The sequence below is a fragment of the Hippocampus zosterae genome, chromosome 6, assembly GCF_025434085.1.
Source record: "Hippocampus zosterae strain Florida chromosome 6, ASM2543408v3, whole genome shotgun sequence".
Classification (NCBI taxonomy): domain Eukaryota; kingdom Metazoa; phylum Chordata; class Actinopteri; order Syngnathiformes; family Syngnathidae; genus Hippocampus; species Hippocampus zosterae.
Genome location: NC_067456.1, coordinates 926667 through 952573, shown reverse-complemented (window position 1 = coordinate 952573; position 25907 = coordinate 926667). Strand labels below are relative to the sequence as shown.

The following is a 25907-nucleotide window of genomic DNA, read 5'->3' as shown; positions in this document are numbered from 1 at the left end:
TGAGGTCATACGCGAATTTATTTCCTCAATGAATCACACAGTCAACATCGTTATTAATACAAATGAACTAATTACATCCTATTATAGTCATTGTAGATAAATTATCCCTCATTGTTTACAATAAGAGTGATTTTTTTATACAAATAAAAAAACTGTCTATTAATTAGATTGGGAATGTCATTCATAAAAGGACCTTGTAATAAATTCAAATATTTTTGCTCCACTTTGGATACAATCGTGGTTGTTTTTAAAATGCTTGAGAAATGCACTTGACTTGAGATTAATTGCTTGCGTTTGAATTTATTTCAATCTCAAATTGATATCATTTTGGCCACTGGATAAACTGCTGGTGAACACACACGCACGAACACGCGAACACACGAAGACACGCACGCATACTGTTGTGTAGTCGAGATGATGTCCATGTCCAAAGTTCCAAACAAGTTGATACGGCTATTAGCATTAGCCACTCAGCCGTTGGACCTTTTGTTGAAAAATAAAAAAGCGATGAGGAGAACCTTTTGTCATCTTTGGTCGGCGCCGTCACTTTAAATCGGTTCTTTCTAACAATCATGTTGCCCCCGCACAGGTGCAGATTTTTATTCCTATACTCTCATATTCTCAGAAAAAAAAACAAAGCGAAGGCGAGAGGTTTACCGTCATTTTTCAAGATGAAAGAAGACTGCGCTGTTCTTCTTCGCATTGAAAACAAGAAACAGTGTGCTTGCTTTGGGAGCTGACCACCCCCCCCCCCCCACCCAAAAATAGAAGCATGCCGCAGTCACGGAGCCTTTTGTTTTCCTCACTTGCCAAAGGCTGGCCGTCGGCAGTCCCTCGCATGCCGGCCGAGCGAACGGCATCTACGCTAGTCGGATCTGTCCGGAGTAGGTGGTGAGCAGCAGCATGATGCCGAAGCCCGTCAGCAGGCCGGCGTTCTGGATGGCGAACGTCAGCAGGAAGCTGCTGCCGCCGGCGTCCTCCTCCTCGCGACTCACCTCGTTCATCTCGGGGAACTGCGGGGTGAGGACCTCACGATTATTCAATCGTCACTTCGGGGTAAGAAGGAAAAAAAAAGAGATGGGACTGACCATGTCCGCCAGAGAGATGTAGAGGAACATGCCTCCCGCCAGGGCAAAGATCCAGTTGGGGGAGAAACTGTTTCCGGCCAGGATGCCGAAGCCCATCCCCAGGTAGCAGCAGCAGGCCGACAGGAAGTTGAAGAAGAGCGCCTGCTGGATGGTCATGCCGGCGTTCAGAAGGATGACAAAGTCGCCTGCAGGGCGGCGAGGACGGATGTCAAAGAGGGAAGAACCACGTCGGCGAGACGCATCGCTCGTCTCATAACAAGAAGCTGCAAGTAGCACTGGACACGTTTGTTACAAAAAAAGGGCATAGCCTCGTGGATGGCCTTTGGAAAGCTTTATACGCTTATCTTGAAATGACATCGATCCATTGCAGCAGCAGCAAAAACAAAAATAATAATTGAATTTTAAAAATAGCATGCTATAATACTGTACGGTATGAAAATATAAGCATACGGATATTTAAATGGCATCAAAAGAATTCAACCATTTGAGGCGCCTTCTGGTGTACACGACTTGGCCACCGGGGGGCAGTAAACACAGTCAGGCAGACCCACACAAAGAAGAGTTTCACAACTTGCGTTGCGTAAATAAAACAAGCGGCGTAGTTATTTTCGTCTTCACCCAGTTCGTGAGGGAACTCCTCGCACAAGATGGCCACCGAGGTGCTGATGCCCTGAAAGACGGAAGCGGTGAAGGAGGCGCCGATGGCCAGGCCGTCGATGAAGTTGTGCAGCCCGTCGCTCAGCGTGATCATCCAGGCCAGCGTGCCGATGTCAGAGTAGGGCGTCCCCTTAAACCAATGGCAGCCGCCGCTCCTGCTCGCCCGGCCGGCACCGCCGTCCGCGCTCTGCGGGTCCTGATATTGAGGGGGGGGGGGGGGGGATAAAAACGATGATGATTTCTTCTACACACTTTTTCAGGGGTGGTTGATTTATTTGGACTTTACTTTTGGCTACGTTGGTCCACCCGTTTCAATGCTCCGGCGCGAAGGCTTACCTGCGGCGTCTGCGAGGAGCGCAGCATGAGCTCGCCCTCGCCGGCGTCCATTTTGCCCGCAGCGTGGCCGGCGCTCAGCTCCCCGTTCGGCTGCAGGTTCTCGCCCTCCTCCAAGTTTAGGCCGGGTGCGGCGTAGCGCTCGGCGCCGGAGTAATGACCGTGGCCGTGACCCTGATGGGCGGACAACCACTCGATCAAATCAAGGACCGCCCCCCATGTGGAGGACACTCTCTGAAAGCCTCCCCAACCCCCCAAAATTTTTTTGTTTGATCTTTTTTTGTTCAACGTCACTCACCGTGTCCTTCTGCTTGAGGAGCATCTTAAGGATCTTCTCGGTGAAAAAGAAGAGGTAAAAGCCTCCAAAGACCACGGCGGACTTTGACGCATAGAAGTCGACCATGGGGTCGAAGCCCAAGGCCTGACATGGGAGGAGAAGAACAAATCTTCAATACAGTCGAGTTCGCCGCTTGCTACGCTTTGAGCCCCTCATCTGATGGCGCACTCGAAGGCGCTCCTCACCGCTCAATTAGCATTAGCATTAGCATGGGCTCACTTCATGATACTAAACGGCATGACTTCATCTCTTGATTTGTGGATCGCTTCTCACAGCTCTGTCCCCCCCCCCCCCCCATCGTCACCACGAATCAGAACGAAGAGCGAGCGAGGGGCGCAACGCGGACCTCTTCTATTTGTGTCTCACTGCGCAACAGCTGGAACTCTACCTCTGGAATGAGCTGGAAAAGGGCGTTGGAGTAGAGCGTGCCGATGGCCAGCGCAATGAAGTAGAGCAGCAGACGCTTGTAAAAGGTTTTCTTCATGAACGGCACCACGCTGGCCCCCACCAGCGAGCACAGCGAGATGAGCGTCACGCACAGGAACCCGTAGCCCCACACTGAGCGCCGGCCGCGGCCGGTGGAGAGAAGACGGGTGGGGGGTCGGGGGGGGGGGGGCACAGAGGGATCATTAGTAACGCGAGCTTAGTGATTGCATCGGATGAAAGCACCACCTGAGGGGGGGGGGGGTAAATGAGAACAGTGGCGGAGGGCCTTCACTGTCCTCAAGAGACACAGCGGCCTGACAGTGGCTCCTCCCATTCCCACCCGTCAAATCATTTCGGTTGCTACACAGGAAAAAGATGGTCAAATTACACCCACACACGAGCCCCTTTCACGCAAGCTGTCGACGGTCTTTGACGATTTCAACGATTCATCCGCTGGCTTCGAAACGCCTTGGCGAGTATTCGCCGCGCTGCATTTGAAGACGGACTTGCAGATTTGGCTGGCGGCCGCGCTATCGATCTCAGTCCGAGTGCAAGACTTTCACACGCTTGAGCTGCCGCCGCTAATTTGCCGCACTGACCGAACGCAGCCGTCCGTTTCGGTTCTTGCTCGCGGCTAAATATCGCGAGTGGCTTGCTAACGAACGCACTTCAGCGGAGCGGTGGCGCCCACATGGAGACGAGCCGTTTCAACTTCTGCCCCCTTTGCCAGGTTTCTGCGTGAAAGGTTCCAACTCGCCAGTCAAATCTCCGATTGGCCTCGTCTTTTGTTTCAAGTGAGTAAAAGGGGCTTCAACCACGCACTGTCGCACACAGTGATGCTTTTGTCTATCCAGGTGTTGTGCTGACAAAAATTAAAAAAAAAAGCGGGGGGCGGGGGGGGGGTCTAATTAAGCGTAACCACTCAAGAACAGAGACAGACTTGCCATTCATGCCCAAATGAAGAAGCCCGTGGGCCACCATGACACAAACAAAGACAGGAAGGAAAAGAAGCGAGGCGCAAGGGGAGCCTGAGGGAATTGGCGGGAACCAAAGTGGGGTCTCGAGTGGTCGCACGAAGGCATCAACAAACTCCACAAGCTCACGTTAGATACAACGCAAAAAGAGGAGAAGCTCTGCAACGAGGGGGAAAAAAAAAAAAAAAAACGCCAAAGACAATGAGCCACTTCGAGGTTCCAGTGTGAGACTTGAGACTTGAACCACACATCTCCCGGAAAACTCATTTTCATTGGGCAGCAAAAAGTGATGTAGGCCATTTTTAAGAAAACAACTTAATATTGCCACCGTCTAATTTGCATTTGTTACAAAACTACAAATCCAATTCCAATGAAGTGGGCACATTGTGTTCAACGTCAGTCAAAACGCAAAGCAAAAAAAAAACTGGAAACTTGGGGAAATGTGTTTTTCAGTGGACAGAAGAGTTCCAGGAAATAGCTAGAGCGCAAGCTAGCTAGGTAGCTAGCTAAAGTGTTTCCTCGAGGAAACGACAAGGCTTTCATTGGAAGTTACTTGAAAATAAAACGTCACATGTATCATACACACGGCTAGCTGTATAGCTGTCTGTCTAGCTATCTATCCATTTAGCTAGCTAGCTGGATGGATCGATCCATTTAGCTAGCTAGCTGGATGGATAGATCCATTTAGCTAGCTAGCTGGATGGATCGATCCATTTAGCTAGCTAGCTGGATGGATAGATCCATTTAGCTAGCTAGCTGGATGGATCGATCCATTTAGCTAGCTAGCTGGATGGATCGATCCATTTAGCTAGCTAGCTGGATGGCTAGATCCATTTAGCTAGCTAGCTGGATGGCTAGATCCATTTAGCTAGCTAGCTGGATGGATAGATCCATTTAGCTAGCTAGCTGGATGGATAGATCCATTTAGCTAGCTCGCTGGATGGATAGATCCATTTAGCTAGCTAGCTGGATGGATAGCTAGACAGACAGCTATACAGCTAGCCGTGTGTATTATACATGTGACGTTTCATTTTCAAGTAACTTTCCAATGAACGCCTCGTCGTTTCCTCTTTGGGTGCTTTGGGTTCATCGGGTTGCGGCGATCCCCCGCAAGAGCCTCCATATCAAACGCTAAATTAAGCTGTTGAGACATTGTACCTTCGGTATCAGTGGGCCTCGGCGAGGCGTCGCCGCCCAGCTGGTCTTGAGCGCGGGCTCGGCACGCACCGGCGTCCAACTGCTGCAGCATGGTGGGGCACAACTCCTGCAAGCCGCGCCCGTCCAGGCGAGACTGCTCGCCCATGCTGTAGATGGCCAGCGTGTTCTCCGGCAAGCACTAGGGGAGAGGCGGGAGGGGGGCAGTGATGGATATCGCAAGCAGAATAACAGTCGTGTGAACTGGGAAAAACCTTCCACATGATCACTTTGAAGGCTCAAGCTCATCGGGCCAACCGGGCAATCCTGCGCGACATTAAGCCGCCGAAATATGCGGCAGCCAAACAAGTCATCGGTGGGAGCTAAATTCCTCAAATCCACAGACGTTCGGATGAGTCCAGTGACTTGAGTCAGCTGGTTTTTAGCTAACTTAAGAGTACCCAGAGAGAGGTCTCGCAAAAAGCCTCAAATTGAGGCCAGTTTTGGAACCAACCGGTACTTCCTCGCTCTTACCTTTGAGTTGTTCAGTTTGGGTGGCGCGGCCGTGGTGGTCACATTCTGGCGTACCGCGCCGGCGTCGCCCTGGCTGAGCAGGGCCAGTAGGGAGCGCAACTGTGGCACAGTGATGGTGCTGTTGTCGCCGTGGCGGGCCAGCAGGTCTTCCAGAACCTGGGCCGGGGACTGGCGCTGAACATCCTCCTGAGCTGCCACTTGACAAAGCGGCAGGACAAAGGCCAGGACCAAGATGGGCAGTGATCGGAGTACGCCGGAAGCCGCGTGGCCGTGACGGAAGACCGTCAACATGGCTGCTGTGCGGGCCGGACTTGTATCTGCCGAGAAGAAGGAGACACAAGAGACAATTTGATTCGCCGACTCAACTAACTCGGCAGAAGTTGGAGTTCTCCGACTTGTCTGAAACACGGTGGTCTCGCGCTATTTGGTTGTCCGACTCAAGTAAGCGGGATCCCGCCTTAGGCTCGTTTGACGACACCGAACTAAAACCGAATTTGTGAACGCGAGTCGTTGAACCAAATCCGATGAGTCCATGGTGGTTCCAGAGAGTCCGTTGAATCTCGAGTTCATGTTTCTGGAAAGTGGGCGGGAGCCGCAGTAAAGCCACATTCGAACAAATCCCTGAGAACTGTTAGCGTGGCAGCCGCTAGGCCAGCTCGCCTCCCTCAACTCCAGTCGAGGAACCAAAACCACCTCGGTCTAAAATCCGCCGTCTCTGCCGAGTCCGGCGAGTCCACGTTTCTGGTTCGTCCTTTTAACTTGAGTCATGGCCCTTTTCCACTACGCGAACACGACTAACAAACGCCCCGGGAGCCTTTCCTGTGAGTCACAACGCAAGTCAACCTAGAAATGAAGTACAACGAGACTTGTCGCCTCAAGACCGCTAACGAGCACATACGCGACAGCGCAGCACAACACTTTGTCACTCGTGTCAGAAAGCAAACTCATTTGGGGCGGACGGAATTTCCTCCGAATTCCCCGACAGATCATCCAAACCGGAATTTTTTTGTTTTTTTTTTGGCCTGCCAATCACTCGAGTCTGTGTTTTTGGTCAATCCCCAAACAGTGAACCAAATCAACTCAGGCCCCCCCGAGTGCAAGGACCAGGACTGAAGTGATAAGGGTTGGGGGGGTGGGGGGACCATTGTTGATCTTTCCAACGACACGGCGCTTCATAAATACACGCTCTCCCATTTTGGCCCCAAGCCAAGATGGAGTGTGCGCGAATGCTGACTTTCGACAGATGGGACCTTGATTCGCGCCCGATAAACGGGCTCATTCAGTCACAGGCGAGAGGTTCACCACACTTGGGGGTGGGGGGGGGGGGGGTCGACAAGGATGTTGTCGGAAGGAGGACGGCGAGTGTCCGCTTGACTCTGGCAATGAAGTCAAGCTCAGAGTCAAAAGCTCCTCCCCCTGCAAACCGCATCGGAGCATTCCTCCGCCATTTCGAGGACATTTATAGAGCACATGGACTCGCTTTGCAGTTTTTGTGGCACCGCTTATCTTTGGTGACACGCCGTGTTTTGACTACTCGGAGCGGGTGCACGTTGCCCGACTCAAAACAAGAGAGCGCCGTGGTCTTTTCATTTCCATTTCATGGTGATTGTCAAGGTCGATTGCGGGGAATGTGATCGGCGGCCAAGAATTGAAAGTTGTTTTTGGCCGACTATTGAGATGGGAGCAAATTTTGGTTGTGTGGGACACGGGCGATGTCACGGAAGGCTCACTCCAAAGAGGAAAGTGGTTGTTCAAGACGCTTTTCTTTTTGTTGGTCAATTGTGGGGAATTCAAACAATGTGATGTTTTTAGTCCGTCTCCCTGATTTTACGGTGTCGCAATGAATGTAATTTTTTTGTTGTTTTTGTTTTCAAATAGTGACGCATTTGTCGATTGTGGAGAACTCGACGCAATCACCACAAAGCGTTTCTGGTGTCAGTCTGACTTTACCGGACTGCCAAACAACAGATTCGTTTTGAGATGCGTTTGTTCGTCAAATGTCCAGTTTGGAGATTTTGATCAATGCTAGCAGTTGTCGAGCTGCGCTCCCAAAACGCTGCTGAACATTGTCAAGTGGCTGACCAATTGTGATTCTAATTTCATCTTGACTTAAGCTTAATTTACTTGACTTGTTTATTTGAGGACAAGGACATTTACTGCTGAGCCTTGGGAGTGTTTATTCTTTTGTTTGAACGAGTCACATGGTAAACAAGGAATTAGCGTTAGCCTCGGTCCTCGAACCAGACCACAATGACGAGAGAGCGACACATTCTTCGGCCGCGGCAGACTTTCCACTCGTCAAAGACGACTAGGGAGAGCCCGAGCAATAGATGGAATTATTTCGCTTCAATGTTTTGTTTGGTTTTTTTGTGGGTCAACTCACCATGCCTATACCAAATTGAATCTTGCTATATAAAGATCGTGTACTGTACTGTGAATTTTAGAAAGTTCTTTCTAAAGATATGAAGTGAAATGTTGAAAACGTACGAGAAATATCGGGAACATACCATTTTTAGCACGAGAATGTTTCCGCAAACATTCAGTTTTTTAAAAAACACGAAAAAAAGTGACGGCCGAACCAGGTCACTTGTGAAAAAGGCCACCAAAAAAAGATGACATTAATTTTGACGTCATGAAGCCAAATTTTCTGGGGAAATTAATTAATTTTTTAATCCTTTACATAAGTCGTCATAATATAGGATTCGAGGTGTAATCTTATGAAAATTACGTCAGACTTTTGACCAAGATAACTTTCTATTTTTTTTAACAAAACGTTAGCATGCTACAAGAGTTATGCCATATTGTTTAATTTTTAAACAATATTTTAAAAATTATTATTCCGGAGAAAAAAAGTTTTATTGCTACAATAAAATACCACTTCAAAAATATGATTTTATTTGGTCTAAAAAGATATTTTGGAGATTCTTTTTTGGGGAGATTCCTGTTCATATTTTATGGAAGCAAAAAGGTGTATTTTTCTTCATAAAAGTTGCAATGCTCCTGGAATTGAGTGGGAATCTTCCAAAAATTAAGTTGGCCTTTTAATGCAATATATTTTGAATATTTTGGAAAAGGCGCATTTTATTTTTGCTGGCTGGGGGGGGGGGTTCTTCTTTTTTCATATTTGCTTAGACAAAAACATTTCAGACCATAGAGTCATATTATATTTGCGATTAAAAAAAGGTTCGAGAAAAAGCTCAAATCACTGAGAATAAGTAAGACGTTTATGAAGTTAAAAAGCTTTCATTGTTCTCGATAAAACACATTCTTACAAATAAAAGAGGCAAACACGACGGAAATTGAGTTGCAGTCATCTCTATAATGACGATAAAGACTGGACTCCCCCCCGCCCAAGCGACGACTTGGATATTTTTAAAAAAGTTGCAGCGTTTCGAGAATAATCACATTTTCTCCAAGACTTTTTGCACCCCCCCCCCCATTCTTTTTCCTTTTTTTTGGTCACAATGAGCCATCCTACCTTGGAGTTTGGCGCCAAGTCGAGTCGCTCCGATGGCGAGGAATTTAATGTGACGGGGCTGAGGAATCATCCCGTTTTCAGACGGGAATGTTGACCGCCAAACAAGTTCCGAGCAGACACCAAAGGTCGCCAACAGCGCTGACGGGATTCTCACAGCGCACTCAAGAAGAGGATATTGTCATCTCTTGCTCCCGTTTTTTTTTTTTTTATCCCGGTGGGCTGCCGGGTGATTGAGTGACACCCCCCTTGCAATTATAGGGGTCGCCTTGCAGTCGTCAGCGGCAGGACTGTCATTAGCCGCAGCCCGCACCGCTTCAGCAAACGCTTTGTCAGGCCCACAAAGGAGCAGCAGTCTTGGGGAAGCCAGAGGCTTTTCCACGCCGCCGTCACCTCGGAGGACCCCGGCTGGCAGAAAAGCCGCGGGGGCCGTCCCACATCCTTTCTTCAAACCGGCTCGTTTGGACCATTCAGCTGTTTTTTTTTAAATATGTGTGTGTGAATGAATGAATGATGGTACGTACTGGAATGGTGATACTTCGATCACCGCTCTTGTCACACGGATGAGCAGGTGAGTCCTAAAGAGCACAACTCTTTCTTTCTTTCAAGGGAATTCCGCTTTAGTGACATTCAAGAGTACAGCACATGCGTGGCGTGGCAAGCCACACCCCGTGGGGATTGAAATTATGGGCGAGAACCGGAAAGCTGGCATACTTTAAGGTCCAGCAAGGGAGTGTTGATGGGAGGGGATAGAGGAAATCTATGAGCAAAATTGTATCATGTTTAAAGTTTCGGTTAATTTGGGCATGTCTGGGCATACTCGGCGCAGAGGTGTCGGCCGTTTGGGCGGAGGGCCTTTTCTTGAGAAATCACGTCAAAGCAAGGGGGGGAGGGGGGGCAAAGGCTAGATTTTTTTCCCACAGAGTGGGAAAAAAACCCGAATTGGGAACAAAAAGTTGTTGAATACCGAAAGACAGTTTGGGAATAGCTGTCGCGCCCAGGTGGACATTTGTCATCAGCTAAGTGTCTACGTTGCAAGAAGACATCATTTTCCTAAAAAGTTAATAAAACGTTAAAAAAAAAAACCATCAAAATGTGTCCATTTCTCCCTCAGATCCCTTCTACAACAATATCTGAGCGGGCAATACATTTTTTTTGCTCATTTCTCGATTCATTGTTTTATCTCTATTGCAACGGAAAAAACATGTTTTTGGATAGGAGTGTTTTGAGTTCAGATTTTGGTCATGTAAAGCATTCAAACTCGTATCTCGGGGCACCGCGGCGGTTATTTGGAGGCCTTTTTTTTTAGAAACTTTTATTTCACTCATATTATTCTTAAGTCACGGCGCCCTTACTTGACTCAGTAGACATTTGACCGGCACTACAAAACGACCAACTAACAGTATTTGGATTTAACCAGTGTGATTTGTATGATTTGCATCAATGTCAAATCCATAGCTAGGTGTCCTTTGACCATTTATTAAAACAAAAACAAAATGATACTTTAGGTGGCGGTAATGCCGGTAACATTTGTATTAGGATCACTGGGAAAGACTTGAACTTGACTTCCACGTAATGACTTTGATGCTCAGTCGCTTCAAAGTATAAAATGAGATCGCCTTTGAAAGTCCTCGTGGCACGGACTGCAGCGCAATCACGACAGCTTGCTACGTTTTTTTTACGTTTTGGATTTAAATAATATTAATATCAGTTGACAAGACCGCTCGGTGGCGTTGTGCGGCTAGCTTAGCGAGCACGGAGAGTACATTAGCTTCCAGTCCTTCGTTAGCTTTCTTACCTTGCCCGCGGATGCTGCCACCAGAGCAGCCTTGACGTCAGCTGCAGACCACGGCAGCCGTCCCACGACACGCCGGCGAGATCACATTTAGGCTGCAGGCGAACGGTGGGAATGTGTCAGATAGCGGCGATGGTCTGAATTCGCCGCTTCATTTTAACGCTTGCTCTTCCCATTGAGATAAAACGTTCGGCAGCGAGGAAAGACGCTTGGTGCACGGCGCTGGAGTAATGTTCCGGCTTGACGTCACACGTACTCCACGCGGTTCACTTGGGTATTGCAACATCCCTAGCGAGGAACAAAAAAAAAAAACGTCGTTTATAGTTTGCTCTGCGTGTATGTATAAATGTTTAATGTATAGTATTATAGTCACGCAGGAATACATTTTATCAACTTTCTTCTTGCTGAAAAAAAAACAAAGTTTAACCAAAATGTCGGGCTCGTCCGGGATTTGAACCCGGGACCTCTCGCACCCAAAGCGAGAATCATACCCCTAGACCAACGAGCCGCTATAGGTATATTCATGTTCTAATATTAATATTACAATTAAACTTTATTTATCAATTTAGGGTACTGGAGCTCCGTTATTTATTTTATATTCTAAAACATAATTATCCATTCTTTTCCTTGCCCTGCTATTTATCACGGAGCCTACCCTGGTCACATCGCAAACTGCTTCTGAATTCACCTGTTTCACATTAAAACATAAAATAGTTGACATGTTTGGAGGACGAAAGACATGTTTGTGGTTTTCTACTCTAGCAAACGATCAAGAGCAGTAAAACGCTGAAAAATACATGTGATGCCGTACCGTGGACACCATCTTTGTGTTTCTCCACTTAGACGTCGACGGTATACGGCGCATGCTCCGTATCATCCAACCCCATCCGCCCCTACTCTCACGTAACAATGCGTCATCTGTATATTGTTGTGATTGCGGAAGTGTTCGGATTTCTAGTAAGCGCAGTTCCTTACATCAATCAGGCTTGCGAGTCGGATAGTCGTTGGATCTCGATTTGGGCTCGATATACTGTATGTAGGGTCTCCATTTTACCTCGCGACTGGGTAAGAAGTAACCAGAACGCCGATGCGGACGTTTCATTCGCTCTTTCTGGTCCGTTTATGTCGAAAAATAGTAGCCAGGTTAGCTACACGCTGCTAACGCGACATCACTGGCATGCAGTCATCTGACTGTGTATAATTTGACATTTTGCAACACTATGAAAGAGAAAGGTAGCCAAATTAAATATGGGACATATTCATACCCCTCCGATTGTTGTGCTCTCATTACATGACGTTTGAACTAACCTTGTGTCGTTTGTCACACACGAAAAGTGGCAATTAAGTGAGACTTCAAATTCCAATCGTGTTTTTACACACCCAGCAGTGAAAAGTGCCATTCAAGGTCCGTTATTGGAAAAGTCTCAACTTCAAACACTTTAGCTGTCGAGTACATTACATTTGAACAGGGTTTTCCCATTGAGCCAAGGCTCATATTGCACATTACCCCAAAAAAACCCACTGGGCATCACCAGACAAAACTTCCACACGAAGTAGGTTAAAAAAAAAAAGGATTATCTCTTCTCAATTTACTGAGAAGTTTACTAGGTCCATGTGGAATCTGGCTTTGTTCACTTTTTCTGGCGTATGAATGGCAACAGGTGGAAACAACACTTTGTCCCTTTGAGTTATGTTAAATTAATTTTCGGGGGAAATTGTTCTCCCTAATCCCAATTGTGAATGCTTGGTTTTGAATGCCACAGCTATCAAATATGTTCGTAATTAAATGTTAAAGAGATTATCCAATCAATTAGTTGAGTAATATCTTTTGAAAAACACATTTCTAACCTCGTTAAAGTGCATGTGACGTGCAGATCTTATTTTTCCTCCTCTTATGTTTGCTAATCTCACATTCTGCTGTAGTAACTGTGACTTTGAGTGTATATTGCTCGCGCTAAACAAATTAGCATGTATATAGGTGGCCCCCGTGTAGGGGGAAAAAAATGAACCCCATTGAAATTTTGAGGCAGACAGTTAACCTTTTGTCGAATAATTTCAGCTATTGAATTCATCTTTGCAGCCCTGGCCTTCACGTTTGTCGTGTTCCAGGTTGGGCCGCGGCCATGGCGGACCACAGCGACATCAGTCTGCCGCCGGAGGAGCGCGTGCGCATCCTTACCAAGAAGGGGAGCTGGGTGGACATCAATGACGAGGTGCCCCTGCGCCGCTACTTCCGCTCGGGCATGGAGATGATCCGCATGGCCAACATCTACGCCGAGGAGGGCAGCATTGAGCGGGCGTTTGTCCTCTACAATAAGTACATCACGTAAGAGAAGCTTCCCCCCCCCCACAGGACAGTGTGGAGGTGTTCCCCTGAGATCTTGACCTTCTCGTTGTCCGCCCCCCTCATGATCCTCCCCACATAGGCTCTTCGTAGAAAAGCTTCCCAAGCATCTGGATTACAAAACGGCAAATATTCCAGAGAAAAAGGACACTCAAAAGGTACACACAAAATGTTTCTCTCAAACTTTGTTTTTTTCTTGCTTGCTTCTCATCCCTTTTGTCCTGCAGAAATTGAAGGACGTGGCTTTTCCTCAAGCTGAAATCCTGAAGAAAGCCCTTCTCAAGCGATTTGAACAAGACTATGATCAGTATTGCGTCAAGAAGGTAAAGATAACATTTGGGAAATATTGGAAGAGCATGGACCGTATTTCACATGACGCCGTGGCCCTTCCAGAAAGCGGAGGAGGAGGCTCTGGCTCTGCAGCAGTCGCGCCAGCGGGCCCTGGATGCCGAGCGGGAACGCGTGGCCGAGATGCAGCGGCGGCAGCAGGAGCAGGAACAGTTCAGCGCCTTTGAGGAGATGATCCGGCGGCAGGACCTGGAGCGAGAGCGCCAGCGCGTTCTCCAGGAGTTCGGCCAGCCCTCCGCGCCTCCCCAGGACACGCCGCTCATCCCGGGCATCCAGGGCCCGCCCGCGCCGCCGCACAGCCCCCGCGACTCGGCCGGGAACCGCCCTCCCTCGTCCGCCGCCCTGCCCAACTTCGACCGTTCCCTTAAGCCCGGCTCGCTGCTCAGCCCCGGGAACAACGGTGCGTTTGTGGCTAGAGAGAGATTGTGATAGACCGTGTAGCCTAAAGACGCACTCGTAATTGGAGCTATAAAATACCAATTTGTGGTCGCGAAAATGCAAATTGTGGTCAAAAACCGAAAACGATCCGTGCGATCTCTCCCCCCCCCCCCCCCCCCCCTGATCCTCAACCCGCTGTCGGCAGACTTGACGGTGGATGCCCTCCGCCAGCTGCTCGTGCCGTCGGAACTGTGCCGAAGTTTCCTGCGACTGGCCGAGGCCAACACCAGCCGAGCGGTCGAAACCTGCGGCATCCTCTGCGGAAAACTGGTCGGTACCGTGAGCCTGAAAGGCTCTCCGTTCCGCTCTTGAGGTGTGAAGGACATGAAATGTGTCTGACCGAGTATTCCCAATGTTTTGACTTTCCAGACCAGAAACATATTCAGCGTAACGCACGTCATCGTTCCCAAGCAATGCGGCGGCCCCGACTATTGCGACACGGAAAATGAAGAGGAGCTCTTCCTCATACAGGACCAGTATGATCTCATCACCCTGGGCTGGATCCATGTGAGTCAAGCCCCCGGACCGGAAATTCTTTCAGTGCGATCGTACTCCGGCGCAAACGGGAAAAACCTGTCGCGCCGACATTCGCGTTCGCCTCGTGAAGCACGCCGCACAGGCAAAGACAGAGGCCGAGCTAATCTACTTCCTGTAACTCGTGCGGCAGTCCGGTCCTGAGACGGCGTCGCCAAACACGACTCGCAGAAATTGAAGTCCTTCACTAGAGCGAGTGGAAAAGCGACCGCAGCAAAACTAGAAACGGCACTGAGCGAGTTTAGATTGACTTAAAACAAAACCAGTAACAGACAGGGCTCGACATCCATTAAAACCCCGCCAAAATAAAAGCAGTAGCAGATTTTGAAACCGGTCAAAATATAGCAGACGCATTTATTGTCACAAAGTAAGACGCGTTGAAGGCTGACTTTCTGTGTCATTTCAAACATGACTTCTTCAGGCTTTTTTTTGGGGGGGGGGGGGTCACAAACTGCACTCAATTCACTTGTGAGTGTTGGTTGTTGCAGGCGTGTCGCTCGGGATTTCAAAGTGAACATTTATTTCATGTGACCAGCGATCCAACAAAATGTAAACAAATCTGAGATGGTTAATTTGAAGTCAGGACAAAGACAAACTAAACATCAAGATGGCGAGGAAGTTGGAGCATTTCAAAATAAAAGCCAGGACAGAATTTGATTTGATTTGTCACATGATCACAAACACAAGTATTGTATTACATTTGATGCATTCATTTATATTTGTAAATTCATTACTTCTTTTGCTATGAGTCTATTTGTGATATATATATTTTTTTCATAGTTTGTTTTATTGCATTACATTTTACGTGTGCATTCTAATTGTGTTTTTCCTTTTTTTATATTATGACTTTTTTTTTTAAATTGTTATTACTCATTTCACATTTTCCCCCCTTTCGTTTATCTTTATAGACTCACCCAACGCAGACGGCGTTCCTGTCCAGCGTGGACCTGCACACGCACTGTTCGTACCAGATGATGCTGCCCGAGGCCATCGCCATTGTCTGCTCGCCCAAGTTCAATGAGTGAGGCTTGCCTAGCCACAAAAAAAAAAAAAACAACAACAACAAAAAAAACGGTCAAGTGGACCAAAACACAAAAGCATTCATTTCTTCCAGGATCGGCTACTTCAGATTGACAGATCGGGGAACCAATGAGATCTCCTCGTGTAAGCAGAAGGGCTTTCACCCTCACAGTAAAGACCCGCCTCTATTTACCGTGAGTACCCCGCGACGATTTGAGCTCGTAACTTCAAGTTAACCCCAAACAAAAATGCCGATGACACTCTTGCGCACGCAACCCATTCGCACAAGCGTGTCATCGAGACACCTGGGAACTGTTTTTACATTTTAAAAAATGCAAAATATGTCTCCTTGCTGCGGAATGAATTTGTGTCTCTTTCCTCGAACGCAGCATGCCGGCCATGTCACCATCTCCAACGACGCCGTTTCCGTGATGGATTTGCGGTGATTTGAGGATTTCCCCCCCCCCCCCCCCTTTCTTTTCTTTCCACCTCCTCCCATTCCTCCTGCGATGACACTTGGACTGTTTTATCACACCGGAGAGTTTTTATTTGTTTCCAGGATTTGTCTTCATATCGTTCTGTGGACTAGGAGTGTTTTCCGAAAAGGGGTGGGGGGGGGGGGGACAAAAACAATCGAACAACATTGTCATTATTACACTCGTGTTCACTTTGGTGTCTGCGTTCTGAATGTGTTTGTGTTGTTCTCCAAGTTTCCGCCTGACTGATTTAAGTGCCGAGGGCGACGACGCGGATGACATTGGATGTTCAGACTGCACATTTGATTTGCTCAAGGCGGTTGGAACTCAGGTTTTTTTTTGGAAGGGCATCTGTCAAAGTTTGTGTTCCTCGTGTGTCCTCGCTTCAGAAAGCGTGAATGTACAACTCCACTAACCTCCCCCTGCCTCGTTCCCTCCTCTCAAGAGTTGGTTTGCGACCCTCGTGTTGAGATCATCGTGGACAGTTACAGCCCACCCGTGTGCATATGCAAATATCTTCCATTGATAAAATGCCAAGAGGAAATAAAATAACTGTACATGAGTTGGGCATGGTTGTCTCCTTGCCTCTGTCAAAAAATATGTGACAATGTTTACATGCTTAACAAAACATTTTGTGACGTTTTTTATTCCCCAAATATATACTGGTTGTTTGTTTTGGTTTGTATCAAGGATAACTCACTCAATTTGGACCCTGTCTTTGAAGTAAGGATTTGACGACCACACAGCAATATAAGGCGTTATCAACATGTTAATACTAACATAGTTGATGATATGTACTCAAATCATACTCAAAATGATCCAAACTATATTTTACACTGTAATAAATTGTACATACTGCGAAAGTACTTAAAAATAATTCGCAACACTAATTACAAAAACCCACAGACAAAATGAATCGAAATATATTTTTGCACTGTAATAAATGTACATTATCATTAAAATAGGGCAATCTGTCATTTATTTAACACACCTAAAATAATTTCTAATAATGAATCGCTTGCGTTGTCTAAGACATCGACCTCTATTAGTGATGAAGAACCTAGCTAAAAATAATTCAAAAGCTAAAAAGCATTTTCATGTTTAAACAGACGGGGGCGCTCGAGGAAGGCATCCTGATAAACGACGGATGACGAAGAAGAAGAGGCTGAGCATCAACATCCGCATCTGTCTCTCACGAACACACTGAACTCTTGTGTGCGAAAAGCATTCTTTGGCGCATTTGGCTACAAAAAGACGCAAACATGGGGAAGCGGCAGCACCAAAAGGACAAAATGTACGTTAAAATTGATTGTAATTACGATCGATTATGTGTCGTCACTACAGAGGCAAAACTCGCCTCTTGTTGCTAGCTTCCGTGGCTAATGCTAACAAACTAACCATTACGAGCGCTATGTCTAAATTGTGCTGATCCGAGCCTATTTAACAGTCACAAATGTTTCTGTTTTCCTCGATGAAAAGCGTTTTTTCTTGTTCCCTTCCACCCACACAGGTACATCACGTGTACAGAGTACACCAACTTCTACGGAGGCAAGCGCGCAGGTAAGCGTAGTCTTGAGATGAGTTAAATTCACTTTTTAAATGATCACAATTTTGTCATCTAGGGGTGACTTATTGCATTTGATCTACTTGAATACTCATCTGCGATTGGCTTGCATCCAGTTCAGAGTGGATCTCTTATTACGATATTTTTTTTTCTCGTAAAAATCAACTTGAAACTCGAAAAAAACCCCTATATTTATAATTGGTGAAAAATTTGACTTAAATCTCCTATTTCGACTTTGATAAATACAATAATATAATATTAGCAAACTCAGGAGAAAAATCAATTGATTCTCATGAAGTTTTTTTTAAATAAATCAAGATTATCCTTGATATATTCTAATATTTTGCCTTTGTTTTCCTGAAAAAGTAAAATGTTGTTGACACTAAAACAATTTTAAAAATCATGTTTTATCTCTCACTTTTTTTTCTCAAAATAGTGTCTTTTTATTTATATATAACAATGTTACTTAGTTTACTTACTTAGTAAAATTACTGGTGGTATAATTGTTCTTTCCAACGTGGCACTCTGGTAATAAATGTCGATACGAATCATGTTAACCATTTGACTCAGCAGTGACGTTCCATTTTTGTTTTCTACAATGTTGAATATGGAACGATTAAGTATTGTGTTCTCTTTTGTTTGGGCTGTCAGAAATCCCGCAGACAAACTTCAGACGGCTTCCGTTTGACCACTGCAGGCGAGTCATTTTGTCGACGGGCTTTTGGTTGAAATGTACTCAGAACCTTGAAGCATTTTTTTTCTCCTCTTCCTTCTCAGCTTGTCCCTTCAGCCATTTTCTTATCCCATGTGCACTGCGGACGGCGTCGTCTTTGACCTGCTGTAAGTCTGTTCACTTTTGGATCGCAAACAGATTTTATTTTTTTTTTAAATTGGTTAAGATGGGTCCTCTCTCTCTCTCTTTTAGGAGCATTATTCCTTGGATCAAGAAGTATGGCACCAATCCCATATCTGGGGAGGTGACTTGAAACATTTTGTGGAATATACTGAATTTCTCCACAGTCACAGTTCGGAACAAAACAATGTTTTTCCTTAATGGTGATATATAATTTTTTTCTATACAGAAACTGGAGGCCAAGTCGCTCGTCAAGCTCAACTTTTCCAAGAACAATGATGGTAATCATCATCAATTAAACTTTTGATATTTCTGAATGTAATTAAAAATATATATAAACGTGCAGTTCTCTCCCCTCCCCCCCCCAATTTTTTTTTGACTGCTTATAAATGAATTAATTTACCGATGCCTTTTCACCAGGCAAATATCACTGTCCCGTTCTGTATTCTGTCTTCACAAACAACTCTCACATCGTCGCCAACAAGGTCACTGGCAACGTCTTCTCCTATGAGGTGAGTCACAACACGACACACACCTAAAAAAAAAAAAAACCCAAACTATTCATAAATGAAAAATGCTCATATATTAGGGGGAAAAAATGCAAGGGACTAAGAATCAAATGGTCGACGAAAAAATCGTATTTGTATTTGTTCAGGCAGTGGAGCAGCTCAACATCAAGACCAAAAGCTTCAAAGATCTGCTAACCGATGAAGAATTTACCAGAAAAGACATCATCACACTTCAGGTGGGGCTTTCTTTGACGTGTGTCGTTTGAAATCAATTGACAACCTCGCCGATCATCAAGTTCTCCCTGCTAGGATCCGACCAACCTGGACAAGTTCAACGTCTCCAACTTTTTCCACGTGAAAAACGACCTCAAAGTGCTGGATCCCGGTCAGATGTGCACCAGGACTTCAATTCTTGTAAGCATGCTAAAAATGACACTTAGGCTCTTTATTGTGATCCAGACGAGGAGAAGGCCAAGCAGGACCCATCCTACCACTTGAAGACCACCAACCTCGAGACCCGGGAGACCCTGGCCGAGCTCTACAAGGACTACAAGGGGGACCAGCTTCTGGCCGCTACCATGAAGGAGCCAGAGGCCAAGAAGACGGACAAGCTCAACACGGTAAGGACATTCACGAGACGCCAAATTTGGCTCCAATTCCAATTTGGGGCTTCTGCTGTTCGTGGCTGAACTGCCCAAGAAGCCGATGGCTGTCATGCGCAAAGTTTCCACACGAGGGAGCCAAACGCAAGCTCACAAACACAAAGATGGCAGAGTAGCTCGCCTTTCACGTGCAAAGTGCGTGTTTGACGACATCAGTTGGCAGAGTCAATTCTCAAGTGCAAATGAATGTTTGTCAATCAGGCTCACTACTCGACGGGCAGAGTCGCCGCCTCCTTCACGTCCACGGCCATGACGCCGGCCACCACCAACCAAGCAGGCAAGTCCACTCACTCATGCTTTCTATCCGAGCGGAAGTTGCGATACTTGTGGAAAGAACACTTCCCACTTCCTTAATGTAGGGTTGTTGTTGTTCTGCCCCCCCCCCTCCCCAACAACCCGAGACGCTCCCTAACGCGAGCAGAACCCCTGCTGAGTAAAGGCCACCACACGCCTGCGTGCGCCTGCTGGCTTATTTGTGACTTTCACAATGACACGACGTCCCACTCAAACGTGCAAAACAAGCGCACGCCTTTGCAACGATGATTCAAATTTGTCGCGCGCGTGCGTGCGTGTGTCACAGACGCCATCTCGGACGATGCGGTGCGCTACAGCTACATCAAGAACAAAGGTTACGTCCGCCTGCACACCAACAAAGGAGACCTCAACGTGGAGTTACACTGTGACAAGGTATTTTTATTCATTGATTTTACGACGAGTTATCCGGGTGACGCTTTGCCCCCCCCCCCCCCTCCTCCCCCAACGTTCTATTTCCGTCCCGCTGTTTAGGAATTAATGAGCGGCGCTTGCATGTCGCATAGTCTCTCCATCACACGAATCCTCAGCTCACCTTCCTCCGCGATTCTCGGAGCCGAAGCGACCCGGCCGCACGCCCCAATAGGAGCCGTCCCGCGAATCGCAAAAAAAAACAAGACTAATTGTCAGGGTATTTCAAGCGAAGTCTTTCAATGGCGGCCGTTTGAAACCTCTTGAAGGGAGAGCATTCCCAGCAAATGTTCAGGGCTGACACAATATTGCGTCTTCTGGAGCCACAGAAACCACCAAATGAAAGATGAGATTGTCTCCTTTCATCACACACGCAAAAGAAAAAATATTTCCGTATTTCCTTTTTCAGGAATTGACTCATTTCTGCTTGGCTTCCAAACGACACACATCCGTGGGGGAGTTGGCTCCACTGCGCCAATCATTTGGGAGCCGCGGCCACCGCCGTCGTCGGGGTTTTTGCGCCGCAATGGGCCCAATTCAAGCGAGAGAGTCTTTAGGCGCGTCACGGGGCCAACCTCGTTCCCGCGCTTGACATCGCCGATCACAATTGATGGCTGAGCATTTCGGAGCTCAAACACGCGCGCACACACGCAAAGAGTCCCATTCAGGGAGTTTTCCCGCAGCTGGTCTTGTGCTTTGAAGACCAAACAAAAGGCGAGTGTTGTCTTTGACGCCTCGGGAGGGGGGTGGGGGGGGGGGCACTTCAATGTGACCTGAATGGCGTCAACGCCGCTTGCTCTTTTCGGAAGCGAGCTTCTCGTCAGACAACCGCACTTGACCTTGTCGCCAAGATGAAAAGCTTCTTTTGAACACAAAATGAAATTCATTCATTCATCATTCATTCATCTTCCTAACCGCTTGATCCTCACAAATTGTCGAGACAAAACGTTTGGGACAGCGATTGGTAATTGCGACTGACTTTTGAGCATGCGCCTTTGTGCTTCCTCAGATCCCCAAAGCGGGCGAGAACTTCATCGGCCTGTGCAAGAAAGGCTACTACGATGGCACCGTCTTCCACAGGTCCATTCGGAATTTTATGGTGAGGACGCACGCGACGAGCCACGCGGGGGGATGGGCAACCCCCTACCCGCATCCCATTTGTCCGACTAAAACTCAAACCTCAAAGCCGAAGACTAAAAAGGACGAAGTTTGAAGACCAGTTTGAAAGATGGGCAGTGCAAGGGGGTTGGGGAGGGAGGTGGGGGGGGGGGTCTTCATTCCAAAGAGAGGGAGCGGCAATGGAAAAGGCTGCATCCCCTCTGAGCCTCGGCAGACCCTCGGCACCGGGCGGCGGTGCTCCAAGAGGCGCGGGAGCTCCAAGGTGGGGCCGGCCCACTTCCAAGATTGGTAAACAAATCGGAGGATCTTAAGATAAGATAAGATAAGATAAGATATCCTTTATTCGTCCCACACTGGGGAAATTTGAAAAGAACTCGAAAATGGGAGCCAGTGACGGGATGATGCGCTCCCTCTTACGAGTCGCAGTCAAGAGAGGAGCAGCAGCATTCTGGAGCAACTGGAGACACTTCATGGAGGATTGGCTGACTCCAAAAAGAAACAACACCAAAAAACATTTTGTTGAGCTTGCACATAAAAAACTGCCTGCCACTCTTTTGAATTGCAACTGAAGGAGAAGGAGCCACTCGAGTCTTTTCTGAGCAAGTCATGGGCTCAACGGATCATTTGGAAGGAGGAGGACAGACGAGTTTTTGTGGTCGCCGCAACAGACCACTTCTGTACTGCCTCCGACGTGAAAAAAAAAAAGCGTCGGAACATGCGGCAAAACTTGATTTGATTTTTTTTTTTGCTCTCTCTCCTCCAGATTCAAGGAGGCGACCCGACTGGCACGGGCACAGGTACCATCGGCGGCAAACGTGGAGCCTTGCGTCACCCCCCCCCCCCCCCCCTACCACCCTCCCTTCTGTGTTCACTTTACCCCCCCCCCCCCCAAGCTCCTTTTTGGGAGCATGGAAACACTAAAGGCCACATAGAAGCGGAGGCCGCGTCTAAATTTAGTCCGGAAAAGAGAGGCACTCAACACGCGTGACGCAAAGGGATGGAGAGAGGGAGGGGGTGGGGGGGGCGCTGCGAGGCTGCCCAGCATGCAGGGTGTGGCGGTGCTTTTTTTTTTTTTTTTTTTAGACGCCAAGCTGAAAAATACGTCTGTGCTCACATCAACGCCGGCACTGTGAGAGATTTATGAAGGTGCCGAGTTCCGGAGGACCAGTGGCTGACGTTCGCCACGTCCCCTGGAAACAACTTCCACACATCCCAAGAAGAAGAAGAAAAAAAAAACACGGCAAAATGTCACGGTTAATTGTCGCCAGATGCGCAGCAACACGTAGCGCGAGCAGCTTGAACTGCAAAACGCTGCAACTTTCGTTTTTTTTTTTTTCAAAATCATTTCGAACATCATTTGGCTGGGGCGGGAGGGAGGGGGCGGGGCCATCATTTTTCCTTGGCAGTTTGTGTCAATTCAAATTCCGGAGAACCTTTTAAATCAGACGCAATTTATTTCCAGACGCTTTTTGGGCCACAAATAAGCATTTGGGGAAGAAAGTTCCTGCGCAAAAAAAGATTCGGGTGAAAAGTAGCGCACAGACGACACGATTGGCCGCTTCACTTGGACAAGCGTCTCAACTTCAAGTGAGACGTTATCGTAATACGAGGCGCCACAAGGGCAAAAATTGATGTCCAACACTCGGTGGAGAAAAGGATCTCCCGCCGAGGTTGTTTTTCTCCTTCCTGACCCGCGGGGGTGAACGGCAGCCCCCCGCTGATCAATTATGTACAAATGTCAGCCGCCTCGTTAGCCGCCGACGGCTAACGAGGCTAACTAGCGTTTGTGAGCAAGGCGAAACGGCATCGGCGCGTCGCGAATGCGTTGCCGCGTCGTGTCTGGCGCTCTTTTCAAGTTTCTGTCGTCGCAGGCGGAGAATCTTTCTGGGGGAAGCCGTTCAAGGACGAATTCCGACCCAACTTGTCCCACACGGGCCGGGGGATTCTCAGCATGGCCAACTCGGGTCCGAACACCAACAAATCGCAATTGTAAGACGTTACCGGACTGCAATGTTTGTTGAAATGACGCGTCCAATAATCCCACATCTGTTTTTTGTTTTCCATTAGCTTCATCACGTTCCGCTCCTGCCCCTACCTAGACAGGAAACACACGGTGTTTGGAAGGTAAAAGCCCGTCCGGAGTCATCGCTGGCTACGACGCGCTTCATCTAAAGGATATCTTATCTTATCTTATCTTTTCACAATTTCTTTTGTTTTTTTGTTGTTGTTCTTTTGACGCCGCCATGTCTTCTCCATCCTGATTGGCTGAGGGACTGTCGACCAAAGTCAACAGTGTCCACGCCGGGTCGCTTGTATAGCTTTTGCCCAAAATTTCAAATGGCCTCATTTTTAAGGACCCCCCCCCCCCCCCACGCCACCTCCCCGGGGCATTTTTTCAGACTGAATTTTGGTTCGCGGCAGCCATTTGAAAAGTCCGTTGCGCGTTTTCTTTTCCGACAGGGTTGTTGGTGGCTTTGAGACGTTGACAGCCATGGAGAATGTGGAGAGTGACACCAAAACGGACAAACCGAAGGTAAGGAGCACGTTTTAGAAAACTCGGCCAACGGAAACAATTTTAGTAAAAGCCTTGAAAGAGTTTGTTGTAGTTTATGCAACACGGCAACGGTTCTCATTAGACCACTAAAAGATTACGCAAGCGGTGGAGGAAAGCAAAATGGATGCATTTTCCGCTTTTTAAATTATTTTTTATTTTTTATTTTTTCCCCTCCAACAGTCTGAGATCAAGATCATCAGCGCGACGGTGTTCGTGGACCCGTACGAAGAAGCCGATGCCGAGGTTTGCCCGCGTTTGTTTCGGCTTGATCCTTTGGGGGGGGGGGGGGGGGTGGAGCCGGATTTTGATTTGGATTTGCGTTTCAGATCGCGGCCGAGCGTGAGAAGGAGCGGCAGAAGAAGAAGGAGGAAGAGGAGCAGCAGCAGCAGCAGCAGGCCAGCGCCACCCTGAGGAAAGCCAAGGAAGCACAGGCTCCAAAGCCCTTCAAGCAAGGCGTCGGCAAATACATCAACCCCGCCGCCGCGTAAGCGCACCGGCGAGCGAGCGCGCGGACCCGCCATCATGACGAGCCCCCCCCACCCCCCACCCCCACCCACACACACACGGATTCATCAGAAATTTGAATTAGACCAGAGCATCCTGTTCAAAACAAGTCTTGTCGTCCTCCAGGAAACGTCCGACCACAGAAGAAGAAAGGGGACCTTCTACAAGCGCCGCCGCCGCCGCCAAGAAGCCCAAAGGAAAGAGCACACTTGGAGACTTCAGCTCCTGGTAGCAGCAATCACGTCACCGGCGCAACCGCAATTGGATTGTTTTGGTATCTTTGCATCAAATAATAAATTCTCTTTTATTTGTACGTCCACTCTCTGCTTTATTTTATGCACTCCTGACGGTAATGTCAATAAATGACATGAAAAAAAAGGCCTTCAGCTGGACTCTCAAGATGAAACTTTTTTTTTTTTAACATCACAATAGACGTGATGAAATTGAGAATATTCATTAGGTTTGAACTGCTAGTGTCATTGAAATGTTACTTAAAAGCAAAACAAATTCGGTGTCCATGTAATAACAGCTGGCTGGGGTTTGTTGCTTTCACAACATGAAAGCCTCGTGCGGCATCGCCGCGACCATTGTGAAACCGCAATCAAAAGCAACACATCAAACGTGAGGGCCGTCTGCAAGTCATGAAAGTCTCTTTTGTGGATGGATGGATGGATGGATGGATGTAAAACGGCACCGGCTTGCTTAAATAAATACTTAACTAAATCAAATACTTTTTGTCACTTTGAATGCTCCTCAAAAATGTCAAAGACAGCCCTTTCATTTCTATTTTAAAAAAACAATAGAAAAAAATTAAAAGTGTGTCCTTTAATTTCTATTTTGTTTTTTTTGCTCATTTTGTGCGTTAAGATGCCCCCCCCCCCAAAAAAAACTAAGGTCATCAAACGAGATAAGAAAACCACTATATGTCTCATAACGGGGAAATTCCCAATTCACAGCAGCAAAATGATGAAAGGGAGAAAGTAGAAGACAAAAAGTATCTCAATAAAACACATTTTAAATAAAAGTGTTTAACAAGTAAGCAAAGCACAAAAAAAAAAAACAGACTGTAAGCCAACAGCTGTGACTCACCTCCATCTGCCATGAGGGCTAACCCCGCCCACTGCTGACGTCACAACCAACACAAATTAGAAGCAGCAGCATTCGAAGCGGTGAAGGGGGGGGGGGCAGCTCAGGCGGTTGAGAGGACCAGATGAGGGCAATCCTGTCGTCATAGTGACAGCATCAATCAACGGAGGAATATTTATCAAGATACCTGACATCACTGATTTAATGATGACACACGCACACACACACACACACACACCCACACGTATGGCCAAAAACCTGACTTTGAAACCCTAACTTAGTTTTTCGGCGTACTTTAAAACACAGTGTCATTTACAAAAAAATCTACTTTGAAACCGCAACCCTGGTTTTAAACCCTACCGTCAAACCCTAACCCCAATTTGAAACCCCATCCCTAGTTAATAACCTACTTTGAAACCC

General features: G+C 47.3%; 3 protein-coding genes and 1 non-coding gene across 5 annotated transcripts; 2 read left to right on the top strand and 2 right to left on the bottom strand.

The window, feature by feature from the left end:
* On the bottom strand, positions 1 to 11611 carry slc39a14 (solute carrier family 39 member 14). The gene is made up of 10 exons (XM_052068989.1): positions 11565 to 11611; positions 10757 to 11041; positions 5484 to 5800; positions 4974 to 5151; positions 2804 to 2973; positions 2377 to 2499; positions 2082 to 2252; positions 1707 to 1941; positions 1089 to 1273; positions 1 to 1013 (listed from the first exon to the last, which is right to left on the bottom strand). Exons 3-10 carry the CDS (start codon positions 5772 to 5774, stop codon positions 861 to 863), a joined length of 1506 nt encoding a protein of 501 aa, XP_051924949.1. The 5' UTR covers positions 5775 to 5800; positions 10757 to 11041; positions 11565 to 11611; the 3' UTR covers positions 1 to 860.
* Positions 11190 to 11261, bottom strand: trnap-ugg (transfer RNA proline (anticodon UGG)). Its single transcript has one exon. It is a non-coding gene; the product is annotated as a tRNA-Pro (tRNA).
* Positions 11612 to 11668: 57 nt separating the features above from the next.
* Positions 11669 to 16046, top strand: LOC127602702 (STAM-binding protein-like A). 2 transcript variants are annotated; one of them, XM_052069026.1, is made up of 10 exons: positions 11669 to 11818; positions 12863 to 13079; positions 13180 to 13255; positions 13325 to 13420; positions 13491 to 13845; positions 14029 to 14153; positions 14253 to 14390; positions 15326 to 15438; positions 15532 to 15631; positions 15827 to 16046. In XM_052069026.1, exons 2-10 carry the CDS (start codon positions 12877 to 12879, stop codon positions 15881 to 15883), a joined length of 1263 nt encoding a protein of 420 aa, XP_051924986.1. In that variant the 5' UTR covers positions 11669 to 11818; positions 12863 to 12876; the 3' UTR covers positions 15884 to 16046. The 2 variants fall into 2 exon arrangements, with proteins under 2 accessions (XP_051924986.1, XP_051924985.1); XM_052069025.1 differs by having other exon boundaries at positions 11676 to 11818; positions 12834 to 13079.
* Positions 16047 to 17040: 994 nt separating this feature from the next.
* Positions 17041 to 24714, top strand: ppil2 (peptidylprolyl isomerase (cyclophilin)-like 2). The gene is made up of 20 exons (XM_052068970.1): positions 17041 to 17207; positions 17424 to 17473; positions 18129 to 18174; positions 18255 to 18317; positions 18403 to 18454; positions 18560 to 18611; positions 18751 to 18842; positions 18986 to 19075; positions 19149 to 19224; positions 19299 to 19459; positions 19703 to 19778; positions 20082 to 20188; positions 21234 to 21323; positions 22107 to 22140; positions 23215 to 23332; positions 23411 to 23467; positions 23804 to 23876; positions 24078 to 24140; positions 24224 to 24381; positions 24528 to 24714. The coding sequence occupies exons 1-20, from the start codon at positions 17176 to 17178 to the stop codon at positions 24631 to 24633; spliced, it is 1596 nt and encodes a 531-aa protein (XP_051924930.1). The 5' UTR covers positions 17041 to 17175; the 3' UTR covers positions 24634 to 24714.
* Positions 24715 to 25907: the final 1193 nt, after the last annotated feature.